The sequence below is a fragment of the Apus apus genome, chromosome 20 (assembly GCF_020740795.1).
Source record: "Apus apus isolate bApuApu2 chromosome 20, bApuApu2.pri.cur, whole genome shotgun sequence".
NCBI classification, from domain to species: domain Eukaryota; kingdom Metazoa; phylum Chordata; class Aves; order Apodiformes; family Apodidae; genus Apus; species Apus apus.
The window spans coordinates 1421125-1437750 of record NC_067301.1 but is presented as its reverse complement, the minus strand read 5'-3'; the positions used below and the strand labels follow the sequence as shown (position 1 = coordinate 1437750).

The window sequence follows — 16626 nt, the reverse complement described above, 5'->3', positions numbered from 1 at the left end:
TTCTCCCTCTGGCTTTATGGTTTAATTTTCTCATTCACTGGGATGCAGTTCAGGAATGAGACATGCCAACTTATTATCAGATACTGTTCTTAATTTCCTTTGCAATCTGTGGGGAAATCCTGATGCTAGTTTATTCTCTGTAACTCTTGACTTTTTGGGAACATACAGCTACAAAAAGGATGGGGTTGGATGGTAAAACACCTGAAGCCACAGCTAACTCAGCCTGGCATTGCGTGCAGAACAAGGATTCGGTGGCTCTCAGGAACACAGACTAGTCAAGGTTTCAAGTAGGTTTTGGCCATGCATTATATGCCCAAAATAAGCTTCAGAAATGAAATTAATTTAAAATTCAAGTTGTATGGGTAGATGTGTAGGTTATGGATGTGTACAGAGGTGTGGGAACCCAGAGGGCCAGTGGCACCAGACTGTGACAAAGGGGGAGGCCAAGATGGGGCAATAGCAGCTGACCAGAGGAGAAGCTTTGTTTTTCCCTTGGATCTATTGCCAATCCATTGGTGAGAAACTGAAAATAACACCATGGTGATGACTGTTGGCATGCTGACATGCCTTTGGGACTGGCTCATGTTCTCTAACCTTGCCATTTGGGATGGCAATGTGTTCCCCACCTGTCCTCATACGTTCTCAGCTGCTGAGTGCTACAAACACCCATACCATCCTGTTTGTTACTTCTGGGACTAGATAAACCACTGGGCCCATGCTTGGGGTGTCAGAGTTGTACACGTCTGTGAGGTGGGTGCAGGTCTGCAGTATTCCTTAATATCCTACAGAACAGATTAATATATATAAGTCATTTCTGGAACCCACAGCAGGAGGAGGAGGAGCCTTCCAAATCCCACAGTGTTGAAGTGCTGTGCCTTCTAAGTAATGAATCCCTTTCCTTAAAGTGTCAATGAGTCATGGCTGACTGAACCAACATCCCAGCATAGACCAGTGTAGCTGAAATATGATTGGAATAGCCAAGACTCCAAAGGCAGACTGTGATACCAGAGATAATTTCAAGTAGCACATTAAATTAATGGTGACAGCGACTCCTCAGAGCCCTGGCAAATTGGAAACTGCTGGATGCAGGAGCAGTGTCATGATAACACAGTTAATCTTCCACAGGGAAATGATAGTAAAAGAAATGGCTTTTAGATTAGCTGTCATTAAGGTGAAACATCTGCCCTTGCAGGCCAAGTGGAATGTCCTCACTTCTGCACACAGAAACTCATTAGAGGAGCTGGGTGTGCATGGCTGTGAGCCAGAGCCAAATTTCCACCAGGATCTAAATCTGGGAAGCACGATGAATTAGACTGAAAGTCAGGAAGATGACTTCCCAGGCAATATGTCAGCTTCAAAAATGCTTTTGATCAGCAGCTAAAGTTGGCTGATGTATTCAGATTCTCTGAGTATCTGAAAACACATAATGAGCTGAAATAGGAAAAATAAATGGGAGTGATAGAATTTTAAAGAAAAGAAAACCTTTTCCCGTCACAAAAGCTCAAAATCTAGTTGTTTGAACTCTGAGGAAAAGCTTCCAGCTGAGTTTTTAATTCCAAACAATTTTGCCATCATTTCTAAGCTGTTTTTTGCCTGCTGGACTGCAGAGCAGAAGGTCAGGAAACTGTACTGGTGTGACTGTGATGCAAATATTCTCACATCTGATTTTCCTTTCATATTCTTGTTGAATACTGAACAGAGCCAAAACTGGCAGGCAGTCTGTCCTGTGGAGACATTCTCAGTGCTGACTTGAAGGTTTTCTTTCATTTTTCACTACCTGGTGGCAATCCCTTCCAACTGAAACTATTCTATTCTAAGAGCCAGAGGAGGGTCAAGTGCGACAGACAAACTATGTCTGACTGACTGACTGACTGACACTGAACCAAAGCTGCAGCTAAAAAAGGCAATGCTTACAGAGTAGCAATGCAAAGCTGTAAAGACATTTATTATTCCAGTCAAAAACCCCAAAGAAAAATCAAGCACAAAGAAATTAAAAATTCCAACTGCTTCTCGAAAATTTCAGCATGAGACACAGAGAAATCCCTATCTGTTGGTTACTATTTGAAGAAAAATCAGCAAACATTTCTTTCAGCTTGCAAATGTATTTGACAGTTGTTTGAGGATATAATTTCATGCTTGGAAAGAAACGATCCTGTAGCATCTTGATGCCAATTAGGAGCAAAAAGTGTCACTAGGATTAAAATCAGAGTATCTTTTCTTGAATTTGAAAGCAAAGTAGCCCACTCTTACCTGTGCTCTTAAGAGAAGAAAAAAAGGAGCATGCAGAGAAGGTAAAAAAGGATGGAAGGGTACAGATGGTATTGTTGCCTATTGTGTTGATTGCATGGCTGCTGAATGAAGTTGCACTCTGGAATGTTGCCTTTCAGTGAACAATGTAACAAAAAAGACGATGTTCCATTTCCCTTTCATCCTAATCAAAGCAGGAGAGCAGTTCTCTATATTGCTTTAGTCTTTGTTCCCAATAGTAGTTCCTACTTTTCTCCATGGTTGGTGATCACAGTCCAGTAACATTGGGACATATTCACTGGAGCAGGTCAAAACAAATGAGTCTGTTGTTTTGGGCCCCACCTCATTGCTTCCTTTTTGCATAGCCCCGGGGCACTGCCTCCAAAATAATCTGCAGACTCCCACTGCACAGATGAAATGCCAAACTGGGCAGAAATGGGGTAAATCAGCACTATCTCTACTGCCCTGAAAATCTGTCTGTCCTTACAGGTGCTGAAGCTGTATCTGTGACAGCAAGTGACACCCCTCGGAGCCTGCGGGGTGTTGATTCCCTTGCTGTCCCATGTGGATGATGAGGGATGAGTGCTGGATCAGTGCAGAGCAATCACATCACCACCCTGGCTGCTGCCTCCAGCCCTGACCTCCTTCCTACTTATGCTTTGATCCCTTCTCGATTAGTTCATGCTCCAGTGCTGACTTTTGTGCACAAATATCTAAATATCAAATATGTGTGAGACATGATATTTAGCAGGCTCTGGTAGACACCCCTGCTGAGAGATGATCTCTGTTATCTGCACTGGCAAACTGAGACAGGGAGCTGGAAGTTCAAGGTGAAGTCTGGGTTATAGCTGCCTGTGTGTCCCAGATAACAGGGCATTAGTCACTAGGTTGGATGTTTCATCTCTGTTGAGTCTCATCCTTCACCTTATCGATGTTCCCTGGGACAGCACAACAGTTTACTTGGCATTTGTATTGTTCCTGCTCCCCTGTATTAGAGCTGATCACTGCAAATCCACTAGGCTGTGACAAGTTGCTTCCATTCAGGAGAGGGTCGTGGTGTCACGCATGGTCCTTCACAAATAGAAACCACATAAAAATGTTATTTCTGATTGATCTTTTTGACTGGCCCATAAAAATAAGACTACTTAGTTGACCAGTATGTGTCAGCTAATAAAATAAATAGCAAGGAAATATGTGATGATTATGATTCATAACCTGCAAGCTATTTGGGTGTATTCCTTCACTATGATTGGAATTGCTGTGTTAGAATTAGTTCAGCTTAGCCAGACAAAACTTTGTCTTCCCAAGAAGGAGCTGACGTGGAGCCACAGTCATTTTCAAGAATCCTGAATGCAGCCAGTTGCCTTCTTCTCATTGCTCTCTTGGTCAGTTTTATTTCACTACCTGAAACTTTCTGCTCCTAATCTTGCTGTACCATGTTCAGTGCTGTGTCCATTGCATGTTTATCATGAGCTTCTAATCTCTCCCTTATTCTTGCAGCCTCACAAACAAATCAGAAAGCAATCAGACCCTGGAAAAGCCCCAGACAGACACACTAATGTATGCTACAGCTCGATGCCTCTCGCTTCAGTCTCGTTTTCAGCTTTTTAAGTTCAGTATTTTTATCAATTTTAAGACCATAGTCTGTGATTTTCCAGGCCTCTTCATAATGCTGCATTTCAAAATTATACTGTGCAATCTTATGAAATGTTTTGGTTAAAATTTCCCTGCCAGGGCCATTCATGATGCTGTGCAATGCCACAGACTCCTCCAACTGCAGTGCCTCGATATACTGCTGAACAGCTGCTTCTTCCTCAGCCACCAACAGCAGCAGGTGGCCTTGGGAGCAGTGATCTTCCACACGTGTTTTAAGGCTGTTGTGGCCATGCCTCTGGATCACTTTCTCCATATCTTTTATAGCTCTGTGGTATTTTTTCAGGTGTGTGAGGCAGGCAGCTCTGCGCCGGAGGTACCGCGGGTTGTCTCTGCTTGTCAGGACAGCCAGGGTGTAGTAGCCCAGAGCCTTCTCATAGCGGTGCTCTTTCATCAGCACATTTCCTTCCTGGGCTGCCACCTGTGGACAGAAAGTTCCTTGATATTACTTATTAAAAGTGGGGAAAAAAAAGAGTAAATATCTAGTGTGGCCTTGGCTACAGGGCGACAGAAATGTTAAGAAATTTTGGATGTTGAAATTGCATCTAGTTGGAGAACTCATAAGTGGCATATTTTTTGCCTGCAGTATAAAATCTTGGCTCAAGGGGCACTTGCTGTTACCTCAAGAGCTTCTTGTTGAACCACTCTTGTTTCTGCATGGTTTGCTAAAACTTTCTCTGAGCATTTATTCTGAAGTTGTTTACATTCCTTAGGAATGATATGTGAACTGAAAGCTGAGTGGGCCAAATTCCATAAGCAGGCAGTTTTTCCTCCATGAAAAAATTCCTGCCATGGTCTGGTCTAGCAGGTGACTAAATGGAAATTGCATCTATTGGTCAGTAGATAGTTAGCCCCATGCATTGCCCCACAAATACTTGCATGTGCTGATAAGGAAGATTGGTCTCTAAGTGACTTTCACTGAAGCTGTAAGAAAAAGCAGCCAACTGATGGCTTTGCTAATCCTGAATCTCAAGTGCAAGTGAACTATCTATCCTTATCTGAAGGGAAAAACATCAACAAGAAAATAGAGAAGGCAGAAAGAGCCACATAATTTTTAGGTTCATAGAGGTAAATAAATAAAACTCCATTAGAACTCTTTACCTCAGATGGATTTCTTGTTATTTCCCTGTATTGGTAACAAACAAAGCTTTTAACATGCTGCAGCAGAGATATAAACAAGCTGCCACCAGCAGCTTGGGTCTTACAGAAGGCTGAGCCAAACAAGCTGAGACTTCAGGCACAGGATAAATGTTTTCATCACACACTGCCTCTGGGTGCCTCTGGCTCCCCAAAATTCCCTCAGCCCAGCCATGATCTCCATAGCCACTTTGACAGGTGGCTCAGGTCTCCCAGTCTCTGTGCCTTGCCTTTTTATTTTGGTTGGCTTAGATTAGAACTTACGGCTGGAGTGAGGAAAACAGGTTCTGGATTGATATTGCAGGTCAAGTCTGAGCCAGAAGCCATGAAATCATTTAGCCATTGCTAAATGTTTATGAATAATTCTATTCCAGTTATTTTGCTATGAAGGAATATAAAATTCTTTATGTAGTTACATTTATTAGAGTCTCTCAGCTTCCACACATTGATTATGGCTTCCAGGCTGAATTAATTCTGGTGCCAGATATCTGGAAAGGACTTGGGAAGCCATAAGTGAGTGGTGAGTGAACTGCTTCCTGTGTGAGATCCCAGTGTCCCTTTCTACTATCCAGATACCTCACTGTGTGGTAAAGGACTGAAAATACACACATTTTTGTTGCATATTTGGTTCCAGCCTATAGTGCCTAAGCTGATGTTGACATGGACCAAGGTTCAATTCCTTGGAGAGAAAATGAGTGAGGAGTTGAACAGACATAGAATGGTGGCCAAGGGCTAGTCTCTGAGCAGTAAATACCAGAAGATGGACTGGTAAGCTTTGAGCTTTGGAAGAAGGGTGGATGTTTTCTGATCAGTTTGGAGCAAGTCTTTCCTTCTTTACTTGCAGAACTTATTTGGGGTCCACGTGTCATGAAGGTGTGTAGAATGGCAACTTCTGGCTTGGGCTGAGGGCCTAATTCTGACACAGACCATAGAGCTTTTGGAACCACTTCTGTAGGAGTTAGCTCTGGGTATCCTATGGCATGTCAACCAGAAGGTGCAGCTCTGAGGATGTGGGCTAGGAGCTAGCAAGCGGTCATGCATTTAACCTCTGCTATAGGAAACTGAAGGGTTGAAGCTGCACTAGCAGCAAGCAAACTCCCTTCCTCTGACCTTTTGCAGTTTAATAAATCTTTCAGATTCTTATTCCCATGTGGCTCTCCCAGTTGTTTACAAATTTCTTAGCATGGGACCCCTTAGACTATAAATAAGGGAAGACTTTCATTGCTTTGTTTTTAATGAAAAAAAATCAGTACTTCAAGGAGCTCTCCTTGCTCCACCCTTTCCTTTTCAGCTGATGTAGAATTATTTTTAGCTTTTCAGACCAGACTCTGGGATAACGATGATACATTTCTATAGTGCCTGTAATCTCCAAACACTGAAACACAACCTGGCAGTAATGCTTTTGTGCATGGAGAGCTGAGCATAAAACGCTTGACTCTTCTTAGCTTCAGTCTCCTTATTTGTGAAATGGAGGTGGCAGAAGGTGAGGAGCCAGGGCAGAGAAGGCCATTGGTGGGTTTCTGGCACCAATTCCACTTGTCAGCTTTTCCAGTTTTACTGAGATCTTAATTTCTGACACAAACTGGAATAACCTTGCAGGCAAAAGGAAGTGCTACTGGAAAATCCTTTGGGACACCAGGCAGGTGAATTAACCAATTCCTTCCACACTCCAGTAAAGTACATACTTATCCCCTTGTTGCAAAATATACATATTAAAAAATAAATAAATATTGTGATTCTGGGCTAATCAGTAATAAAAGTAATCACACTCAGTAAATCTTTAAAGATTAGAGAATATGGAAGGATTTCCAGGTGCTTAAGTCCAAATGTTTACTCAGTTGAAAAAAGCACAAGAGTAAAGATCTAAAAAAACATAATTATTCTATTTTACTTCCATCACTGGTACTGAATTCCAGTCTTGAAATCAGTCCAGCCACCCCTATTCCCTCCAGTGGCAGAGAAATCTTCCATGATGAATAAGCCACTGGTAAGAGGTTTTATCCCAGACCCTGTTCTATGGCTGCCACATACAGACAGAAATAAAGTGCCTCTCCCATTTTAAAGGTTTCACTCCTCTGTGGCACCAGTGAGTTCCTAATACATCAGTGCAGTTTAAGGTGAATAAAAACTAGTTCGTAGGGTTTGGTTTTTTTTTTTTTTCTTATTGGCAGCATAAGATAATCTCTCTTGTGCTTTCTCAAAAAACAGCTCTGAGGAACTTAGCTGTGAGACTTCCAAACAGAATGAGTCGTGTGGCAGCAAGGGAAATTCAGCCATAAACCACATCTTCATTTACAGACACCTCCTCAGGGCCCCACAGACACATTCCTGATTGTACCTTTATCAACTTTATTTAGTAAAAGGTTGCAAATTGTCTGTAAAATCTTCAAGCTCTTCCCCACAAGATGGCACTTTTTACATTATTCAAAAGAGAGGGGGCTCTTTTCTCTGTAATGGGGCTTGTCTAGGGACTGGTAAATTAACACTTGTTTACTTATATCCTCCTGCTGTTCTGCTAAAATCCATACAAAGTACTCTTCTCAAGATGCATTAAGTATGTCAGCATGTTGTTTGTTTTATAACCTGGGAGAAAGTGTAACAATATAGCTTCTCACCAGGGTGCACACCATCTACAAATTGAATAAAAGGAGGCAAACTGATTCTGAGAGCACAGAGCTTCTGGGCAATCAGAATTGCAGATGCCTGAGTGGATGTTAAAACTCCTCCCCTTCCATCTGACCTTGTCCTGTCTATTGGAGGTGCTTCCTCAGAGCCGAATGTACGTTGGGGGAGAAATTAAAAAAAACCCAAAACAACAGAAAAATACATACTGGGGTGGACTAGAGCAATGTGCCATTTCTGTGTCAATAATTTTAGCAAAGAAAACCAATCCCAACAGCTAGTGATTTTATAAAAATTTGAATATATTTAGATTTCTAAATGTTACCCAGAAGAGCAAGAAAGGATTGAAGCATTTAATGTGACTGAATCAGAACCCTCAGATTCTTTTAATGAAGAAAATGAACAAAACATGAATTCCCCTTCCCCAGAAGCAGCTATGAGCACCATGCAGCTCATACAGGGCACAGGAATAGCAACAATCTTGTGAACCTCTGCCTGCTGCCCCTCACATCCCCTGCATTTCAGTGTTGGGATTAAACAGGTTCATGCTAGGGAGCCCAACAAGAAATTCACTCAAGTGGTAAGAAGTGGTAATGATGAATTACTAGAGATTGAAGCAAGGTCACTGCAGTGAAAGAAGCTTGGAATCAACTCCCTGATCTGGCTGGAGGAAAGGCTGGAGGAAGAAGCCAATTTGTTCCTTGTTCATCTGATAAATTCCATTTCTTTTCCCCCTGAATCCACAGCAGTGGCACCAAAAAAGGACCGTACCTGAGCGAGATGCTGCTGTTGCTTAGCATCTATGAAGTTCAGGAGGAACCCCAACTCCCTTTCATCTCTCTTGGCTAGGATGCTGAAGGAGTGAGCTGCCACTGGCATGTTCCTCTTCTTCAGCTGCAGCACAGCCAGTCTGGCAGTGGCAAAGTCATCAGCAGGACAGTGGCGAAATGCCTCCCGGAGGTGGTCACGGGCCTCTTCATACCTTCCTGTTGGTAACACCAGAACAAGCTTTATCACCCATTCCATCTGGAGAAAGATAAAGGAGGATTGAGGTAGCCTGTCCACAGTCCACCTCTGAGGGTATTAACTACTTCATACCCTTTCCCAAAACATTTGCTAACTCCTCTTGACAAGTACTATACACTTGCCATTTAACATGCACTTTCTTTTAATTTATTGCCCATTCACTTGGTCTGATCAGAGAGAACAGGGACTTACCCTTTGCAATCAAAACATCCGTGTAGAAGATGTGATATTGGGAATCCTTGCAAATTTTAATTAGTGCTTTTGCAACCAGGAGAAGCTCCCTGAGGGTTTCTTGTTTTGGGAGGTCTTTAGTAGCAAGCAGCTCAGTTAATGCTGTCCTGCCGTGCTGCAGAAGCCACTGAGTGACCAGGCCTTGGGCTTCATGCTTTAAAGACAGGATTGCTGGGATCACTACTCCTGCCTCCACCTTCAGCGCCGAGATCAAATCTTGCACTGCTTCCTGTGTAAAAACAAGGCCAAAAGATGAAATGGCAGCAAGAACTATGTATTGATAGTGTGTTCTTTCAGGTGTTTTCTGTTCTCTGCTATCCCATAAGTCAGCTGCACAATGCGTGGTAGTGACAGTGAACAAGATCAGTGATCAAGGTTTAGTCTTTCTCTCTCTAGACTTGGGAAAGCAAACCAGTCATGTCAATCACCAGCAAATCAGTATAGTGATGTGATACCTTCTGCTGCTTCAGAGCAAGGTAGATGAATCCTCGTCCACTCAGAGCCTGCATATTCCTGGGATCCTCCTTTAGGATGGCATTAAAATCAAAAATAGCTGTTTTCTTCTGACCAAGGCGCCCATAACATCCTGCCCTGATCAGAAGACAATCTTCAGCATAACCACCTGGAGGAGAGAGTAGTACCATGATTTGAAAGGCCAGTGGCTACTGTGGTGAGTCTCAATGTTCCCATGTTTTTATGTGCATCTGCACCTGTGAAATGGGTGTAACTGAGCCAATTGGTTTCCCTCCCTTGCCCTTCCTTTCCCTTATTCATTAGGAGGAATTCCTTCACTGTGAGGGTAGTGAGACACTGGCACACGTTGCCCAGGGAAGTTGTGGATGCTCCCTCACTGGAATTGCTCAAGGCTTGGAGCAACCTGGTCTAGTGGGAGGTGTCCCTGCCCATGCAGGGGGTTGGATCTAGGTGATCTTTAAGGTCCCTTCCAACCCAAACTAGCCTGTGATTCTATTACAGTATTTGCTCAGAGTGAAAGGCAGGTTTCCATGGTTTTACACGGAACGTGCCAGAAGCATTTCCATGCTAACCTGATCTCCCTCCTTAGGAAAGCTAGGAATGATGTGTGTAAGTGGGTGCATTCCCTCTTTTGCACTGGAACCACACAATCATTGGTGTGTTGGACCAAGAAGGCAGGTTGGTTACTGTTTGTTTCACGGTTGAGATGAGTTGTTAATTCAAACAGATTTTATTCTGCTCTTCACCTGCCTTTGTAAATTGACTGTTTCAGCCTTCTCATTGAGAAAATGACAGATGAGAATTGGAAGGACATGCTTGTCTACCTACTGATCTAATTTCCCACAGAAGTAAATCTGTCTAACCTACCTGCAGCAATGATGGCAAAGGAGAGGTAGGCAATGGCCTCCTTGATGTCAGCCTCATCCTGCTTGTCCCTCAGGATGGTCAGTGCTCTGAAATGGCAGTGAGTTTGCATCAGCTTCCTGTCTTCATCTCTGAAAATGTCCATGATTGGCAGGAGGCAGGAGGTATCTCCAATTCTGATAACTTTCTTTAGCAGCTTAATAATGTGAGAGAAAAAGGCAGAAGAGAAAGATTGGCATGAAAGGTACTTGAAGTCATGCTAAAGCTGGAAATATATGACTGTCTGGTGAGACAAGTGTGCTCTTCCCCAGTGCCTCCTCATGGTTCCCTGGGACATCAGCCAGCTGTGGTCCAGCCAAGAACCTTGAGTCTCTCTTACTGAACTCTTCAGCTTGCCCTAGTGTAAAAGCATGTTGGAGAAAACATTCCTTCTTATCTTTCCTTACAGCCCCTGCAGCTATGGAAATAGTTCTGCGGAAATGAATGAAGCTGCTTTGCTTCTTTTGGGCAGCCTCTGTTCCAGACTGGCAACTAACTGGTTTTATAAATACAGCTGAACCACAGGATCATGGCCCCTGTGAGAGAGAGAGTTTCTGTGGGACAGGATTCCAGGTACTCAACATTCAAATCTGAGCCAGAGGAGCCAGGACAAGAACAAAGTTATCTTGATGCACCAGACACATCCATTGAAGTGATTACTTTTCTATATTTTATTAATAGGTACAAGTATCTGGGTGCTGAGAGGCAGATGAGACAAAAACATTTGGAAGAGAAATTTCTGGTGACATGTATGTTCCATCTGGAATTTGAAGGGAAGCTGCAGATAGGAATGCAACTTTCAGGGCAACATATGAACCCCAATAAAGTCATGTCAGTCATTAGTAGCCTTCCCAAAGACAGCAAATTATACAAAACCTTTATTTTTCATAGGGAGTAGCAAAGTGGTGACAAACGTTTCTCTTTATGGCTAGTGTAATTTTATGGGATTTTAAAAAAATGCAATAGTTCCCTCTGATGGCAGAACCTGGTAATTCAGCTTTGTGAGCTCGGTAGGAGAATCGACTTGGAATCTTTCATGGTTTCAAGCACAAGTCATTAGCCACTAAAGAAAGAAAACTGCAGACTGGCATTTGAGCTTCTGGTTTTGTTTCTTCCTCTGCTCCAATGCTTCATTAGGATAATCAGTTGGATAGTAGTTCTCCCTTCTTTTCTCTAGGGGAAAGAAATGTACCAATCCCATCAATATTGTCACCAGGGGCAGGATGCTCAGCCATGCTCTGCCTAGTTAAAGTCGCTGATGAAAAGTGTCCATAAATAGCATGTGATGAATGGGCTGTTTAGCTGGGAGTCCTGGTGTGTCTGTGCTACAGAGTCCTGGATTTGCTGATTTGCCACCGTTCCTGAGAAATGTCTGGAGTAGGTTGGAGTAGGTGCAGCCTGACTGGAAAGCCCTACACAGGTTGTGTGATGGGGTGGGTTCCAGCTTTGCACCATGTAATGAGGTGGCCTCACCGTGCAGCTTGTATCCAGAATTGTCCTGTAACACTAAGGAGCAGGAGACAAGCTGTGCTGGGAAACTGAAAGCCTTTGGAGGACACTGTCATGCCTTCATCTATAAAGTGATCCTTCTTAAGTTCTACCATCAAGTTCTACCATCTTCTCAACCAGCTAAAAGGGTTGTTAACCCTCTTCACCACACCACCACTTATGACTCTCATTCTCTCTGCTAGCCAGGTGCTCCTTACCTGGTTGCCATCATACATGAAACCTTTCTTCAGCTGCAGAAGTGCCAGTCTAGCCAGGATGGGAGACCTTTGTGGATTTCTGGAGAGTGCTACTAAGAGGAGCTTGTGGGCTTCTTCGACACAGCCCGTCTGGTACAGGGCATCAGCACAAAGGATCCGTGAGGCTTCATCAGAAGTGTCCAGCTCCACCAAGAGAGAAGCCAGCTGGTAAACCCCAGGGGCATCTCTGGAGGGGAAAGAAAAAAAACAGAAAAAAGGAAAGACAAGAAGAAAATGCTAATGAGAGTAATAGAGCCTCTCTGTCTCACCTGGAAGCTAAGCAAGAGGCTATCAAAATGGATGATACATTAAATTACTAAAACCTCAGAGTCCCTCTGTTACACCTTGTTCTACCTTCAAGCTCAAGTTTTAATGGTTTTAGCTGGAACAGTTTGGTGTTCCTGCCCCAGATCTCCCAGCCTTAAATATGACATTGATACAGTTAGCACTGGAATAAGAAACTGGCTTGCCAGCACCAAATATGTGCATAGTAGTACCTCAGCTCTGGCTTGGAAGAACACTTACTAACAGGCTTAGCACTTCATGGCCCACCAGATCCTTCCATTCCAAGCTGAGAGTGGAAGGAGCCAGCTAGCACCAATGAACCTGTTTTATGGTGGGTGTATCCACTCCTTCAGAGAAACCTCTGTCATATTCCCTCTAGCATTTTGCTCACTCCTAGCTTAGGCCTACTGGTATGTCATGGATTAACTCCTACAGAAAGACTGAGCTAATTTGGCTAACAAGATCCTATCCCAGTGTGACAAGGCAGCAAAGCAATATTTTGCTGCAATAGCTGCACTTGGGCAGTTTTATTTCAACTTGTTAATTAGGAAATTTGAAAGGGCCTATATCCTATTTTCTGAAGCAAGTACCCGCTCTACTTCCCAAGCTGTTCTCTTTCTGCTAGGAAATTTCACAGCTCTGTTTCTTTTTCTGCCCACAGGTTGAACTGCCTCCTGGCTACCTCTTCTTCTGGAGCATCTTCTGTCCTTCCTCTTGGAGAACCTTCAGCAGCAGTCCTCTTTGGTTCCACGGCACATAGGACTTGATTGTGAAGATGGTTTCTTCCAGCTTTAATTGGCAAGCTGTGATATAATCCAGAGCTGTCAAGTAATGGCTGCCACCAGAAATCCGGATCAGTCCACGGCCACATAAGGCTTTAATGCAGCTGTTAGGATGTGGGGAATCGTGCTCAATGACCTTTTGAAAGTCCTGTAGGGCTTGCTGATGGTCATGAGTGTGAAGGCAGCAGAATCCTCGCAATGCTAAGAGAGTGTTGTAGTAAGTTTTCTGCTCTGCTGCCAACAGGTGGTCACAGATATCCAGGGCAGTTCTGATCTGCCCATGCAGGAGGTGGCAGTCTGCTAGCCGAACACTCAGCTCACGTTTGGACCCTGGGCAGATCTGAATGAGGAACTGGACTGTCTGGATAACAGAAGGGAGCAGCTCAGTACCACGACTGCCTCTCAGCTCAGTCCGAGCGCGCACAGCCTCCCTATATGCTGCAAACTTCACCTCCAGGACAGTTCTAGCATGTTCTTCTATCCTCTCAGTGTCATGTGGTGAAAAAAGCTCTTTGAAGTGTGTCAGTGCCTGGGCAGGGCTTGCTGCAAAGGCTTCTACTAAATCCTGCATCATTTCCTGCATCCGTCCACCCAAAAAGAAGTATGCAGCAGCCCGTTCCAAGAGCAGACCCAAGGCTTTCCCATCTCTGAGATTATTATCAGCTGAGAAGCCCTTCAGAGCCTTGCTACAAACTGCCACACACTCCTCAAATTTGCTTTTCTTGAAGAGGTAAGCTGCCTGCACCCTGCAAACCCAGATATCACCTGGGGCTACTGCTGACAGGAAGTCATAGGAGTTGCCCAGCCACTGGTCCAAGGAACTGCCATCTGGGCTTTCATTTTGACAAGTTGAGAGATAATTAGAGAAGGCCTGGATGATCTGTGGTAGGTGTTCCCTTTGCCTGGTACACACATAGGCCACTGCCTCAGTCCGATGCATCACGAAGGCTTGGATATAGCCTGCAACTCCTTTCCTAACTTCTGTCCCTGACAGCACCCAAGCCAGCGCCCTCAGCAGCAGCAGTTCCATGGAATGCTTTGGGTTAGCCTTGAGCAGGGAATTGCATCTACTCACCACCTCCTCTGAGCCTCCTTGCCCGAGCAGGGTCTCCATTTTATAGACTGAGGATACGATACTGTCGGGACTGAGGCTGGTGAGAAAGATGGCAGCTATTCCCACACTGAGGGAGACAACCGCCAAGTTCTTGCTCTGGATCTTGGGAATCTGATCCTTGCCTTTGCACCACATCTCCAGGGTGGCTATAACTTTCTCCCAGAGCCCTTTGTCTAAAGAGTTCACTTTCTGTACTGCTGTGGGGGCACTGCAGCTGAAGGCAGCTGTGTAGAAGGCAGTGGCTACTGGTAACTCCTGCTGGGCGAGATGGTGGTCCCCTTCTTCACAGAGCAGTGCAGCAAGTTCCTGAGGTGACATTTTCTGGATGTTTATCTTCACCAAGCAGCATCACACACGTAATGTGGCTAGTGCCTGTCAAACAGAAAATCAGCAATGTGAGGGGCTGTGGAATGCAGGTTTTTTTCTGCTTGGGGGCAGCTTTCCAAGTGACAGACACCAGCAAGCCTAGGTCCTGTGAAAAGCCAGCATTTTGTCACTGATGGGTTAACTGAGGAGCAAAGCCATGTGAAGAAACACTACAGAGGTTCTTAGTCCACAGCCACATAACATGGGCCAGAAAACAGCCACCCAACCTCATCAGAATTCCCTACCCCACTGACTGACCAGGATGTGGAGCCGGGAGGCCTACCAGGCTTGGTTGAGAGGTCAGTTTGATACATTTTTAATCATCAGAAGATAGGTCTGTCAGTGCTGATGGTGAACAAGGCGACAGAACAGCACCTTGATCCTTTGCCCACCACTCGCCTCTCCTCTGGGAGAGGCAAGAAAGGGAGGGGGAAAAAAAAAAAATTGCACCTTCTCCCTCTTCCCACCTCAGAAGTCGGCGGGAAAGATGAAGTTTAGTGCGAGGGCCTGAGCTCCAGAGCCCGCCCCTCGGCCCCACACACCTGGGCCCTTCCCGCGCGGTGAGGGGCCCTCAGGAGCCGGGAGAGGCCCCTCGAGGCGCGGCCGAGAGAACGAGTACCTGGGAGCGGGCTGCGGGGCGATCCCGGGGGCGATCCCGGGGCTGCGGGGCGGTCCCGGGGCTGCGGGGCGATCCCGGGGGCGATCCCGGGGCTGCGGGGCGATCCCGGGGCTGCGGGGCGATCCCGGGAGCGATCCCGGGGCTGCGGGGCGATCCCGGGGCTGCGGGGCGATCCCGGGGCGGCCGCGGCCCGGCGGCGGGTCCTGCGTGACCTTTTCCCGCCGAGGAGCTCCTGAGGCGACGCGACGTGAGGCGAGCGGAGCTGAGGTGAGGAGAGGAGAGGAGAGGTGAGGTGAGGCAGCCACGGGCGGGAAGGAGAGCCGGGCCGGGCAGCCGGTTGCCGGGAGACTGCAAACAGTGCCCCGGGGGGCGGGCAGGGCGAAGGGAGCTGTGCCGCCTGCCGGGCGGTACCGGGGGCGGCCCAAGGGGGGGAGGCCGGTCCCGGGGGGGGGAGGCCGGTCCCGGGGGGGAGGCCGGTCCCGGGGGGGCGGAGGCTGGTCCCGCAGGGAAGGAGGCCGGTCCCGGGGCGGGAGGCCGGTCCCGGGGCAGGGAGGCCGGTCCCGGGGGGGGGAGGCCGGTTCCCCGGCTCCTCGGGCCGCCCCGGCCCCTCCGCGGCTCCGCGGCCGGTTCGGCCGTTCCCGCCCGCCGGGGCGTTGGGCGGGAACGGGGCGGCGGGAGGAGAAGCGTTTCTGTGAGGAAAAGTGAGCGTGGCCCTTGAGCCTGGTGGCACCAGGTAGGGTGAATCGGTTACCGAAAGCAGGCAGCTCTTGGCTGGGATGCAGCCTGTGTTTCTAACCTTATTTTTTAATAATTCAAAATGTTTTTTTAGCCGTAAGTGATTATGCTTCTAGAAGCGTTTAGGCTGGTGATGTTCCTTTAAGCCAAGGCCATTTCTGAAGTCCAGCCTTTTCCTCATCCATGTTCTTTGACTTTCAAGAGCGAAAAAACCCTCTATGATTAATAGAGGGGTTTTGGCGTTTTATTAAGAGTCTGCCTATTACTTTGATTTGATTACTTTCACTTTAATTACCCTAATTAGCCATCAAGATATAATTTAGCATTGCTGTCACATTAGGCCACAGGTGATATTACCAAGAAAGGCCTGGGGGCATAAAAAGAAACAGTTCTGAAATAGAAATGACATTGGAAGGAGCTGGGTTGATCAAACACGTGTGCCTCAGCCCCTCCGCTGAGGTTCCAGCACAGCTTGTGGGAATACAAGCCAGACTGGTGCCTTCAATGGATCATGGTCCAGGCTGCAAAAATCATTACCCATACATTGACTTTGCTACATGACTGAGTGGTGTGGAAGTTGCTTCCAGCCACGTTTTGCCTTGTAGATTCAAAGAACATGGAGGATTCCAGTATTGTCCATGCATCATTTTTAGCATGAAGAGTTCCAGTTTAGTAAAGAATCTGATG

The 16626-nt window shown here is 46.0% G+C and overlaps 1 protein-coding gene across 1 annotated transcript; it reads right to left on the bottom strand.

The window, feature by feature from the left end:
- Positions 1 to 3802: 3802 nt before the first annotated feature.
- On the bottom strand, positions 3803 to 14606 carry TTC34 (tetratricopeptide repeat domain 34). The gene is given in 8 exon segments (XM_051637670.1): positions 3803 to 4321; positions 8431 to 8641; positions 8874 to 9145; positions 9372 to 9538; positions 10258 to 10450; positions 12000 to 12223; positions 12564 to 12596; positions 12962 to 14606. Coding segments are annotated over 8 exon segments (3195 nt in total). The 5' UTR covers positions 14538 to 14606.
- Positions 14607 to 16626: the final 2020 nt, after the last annotated feature.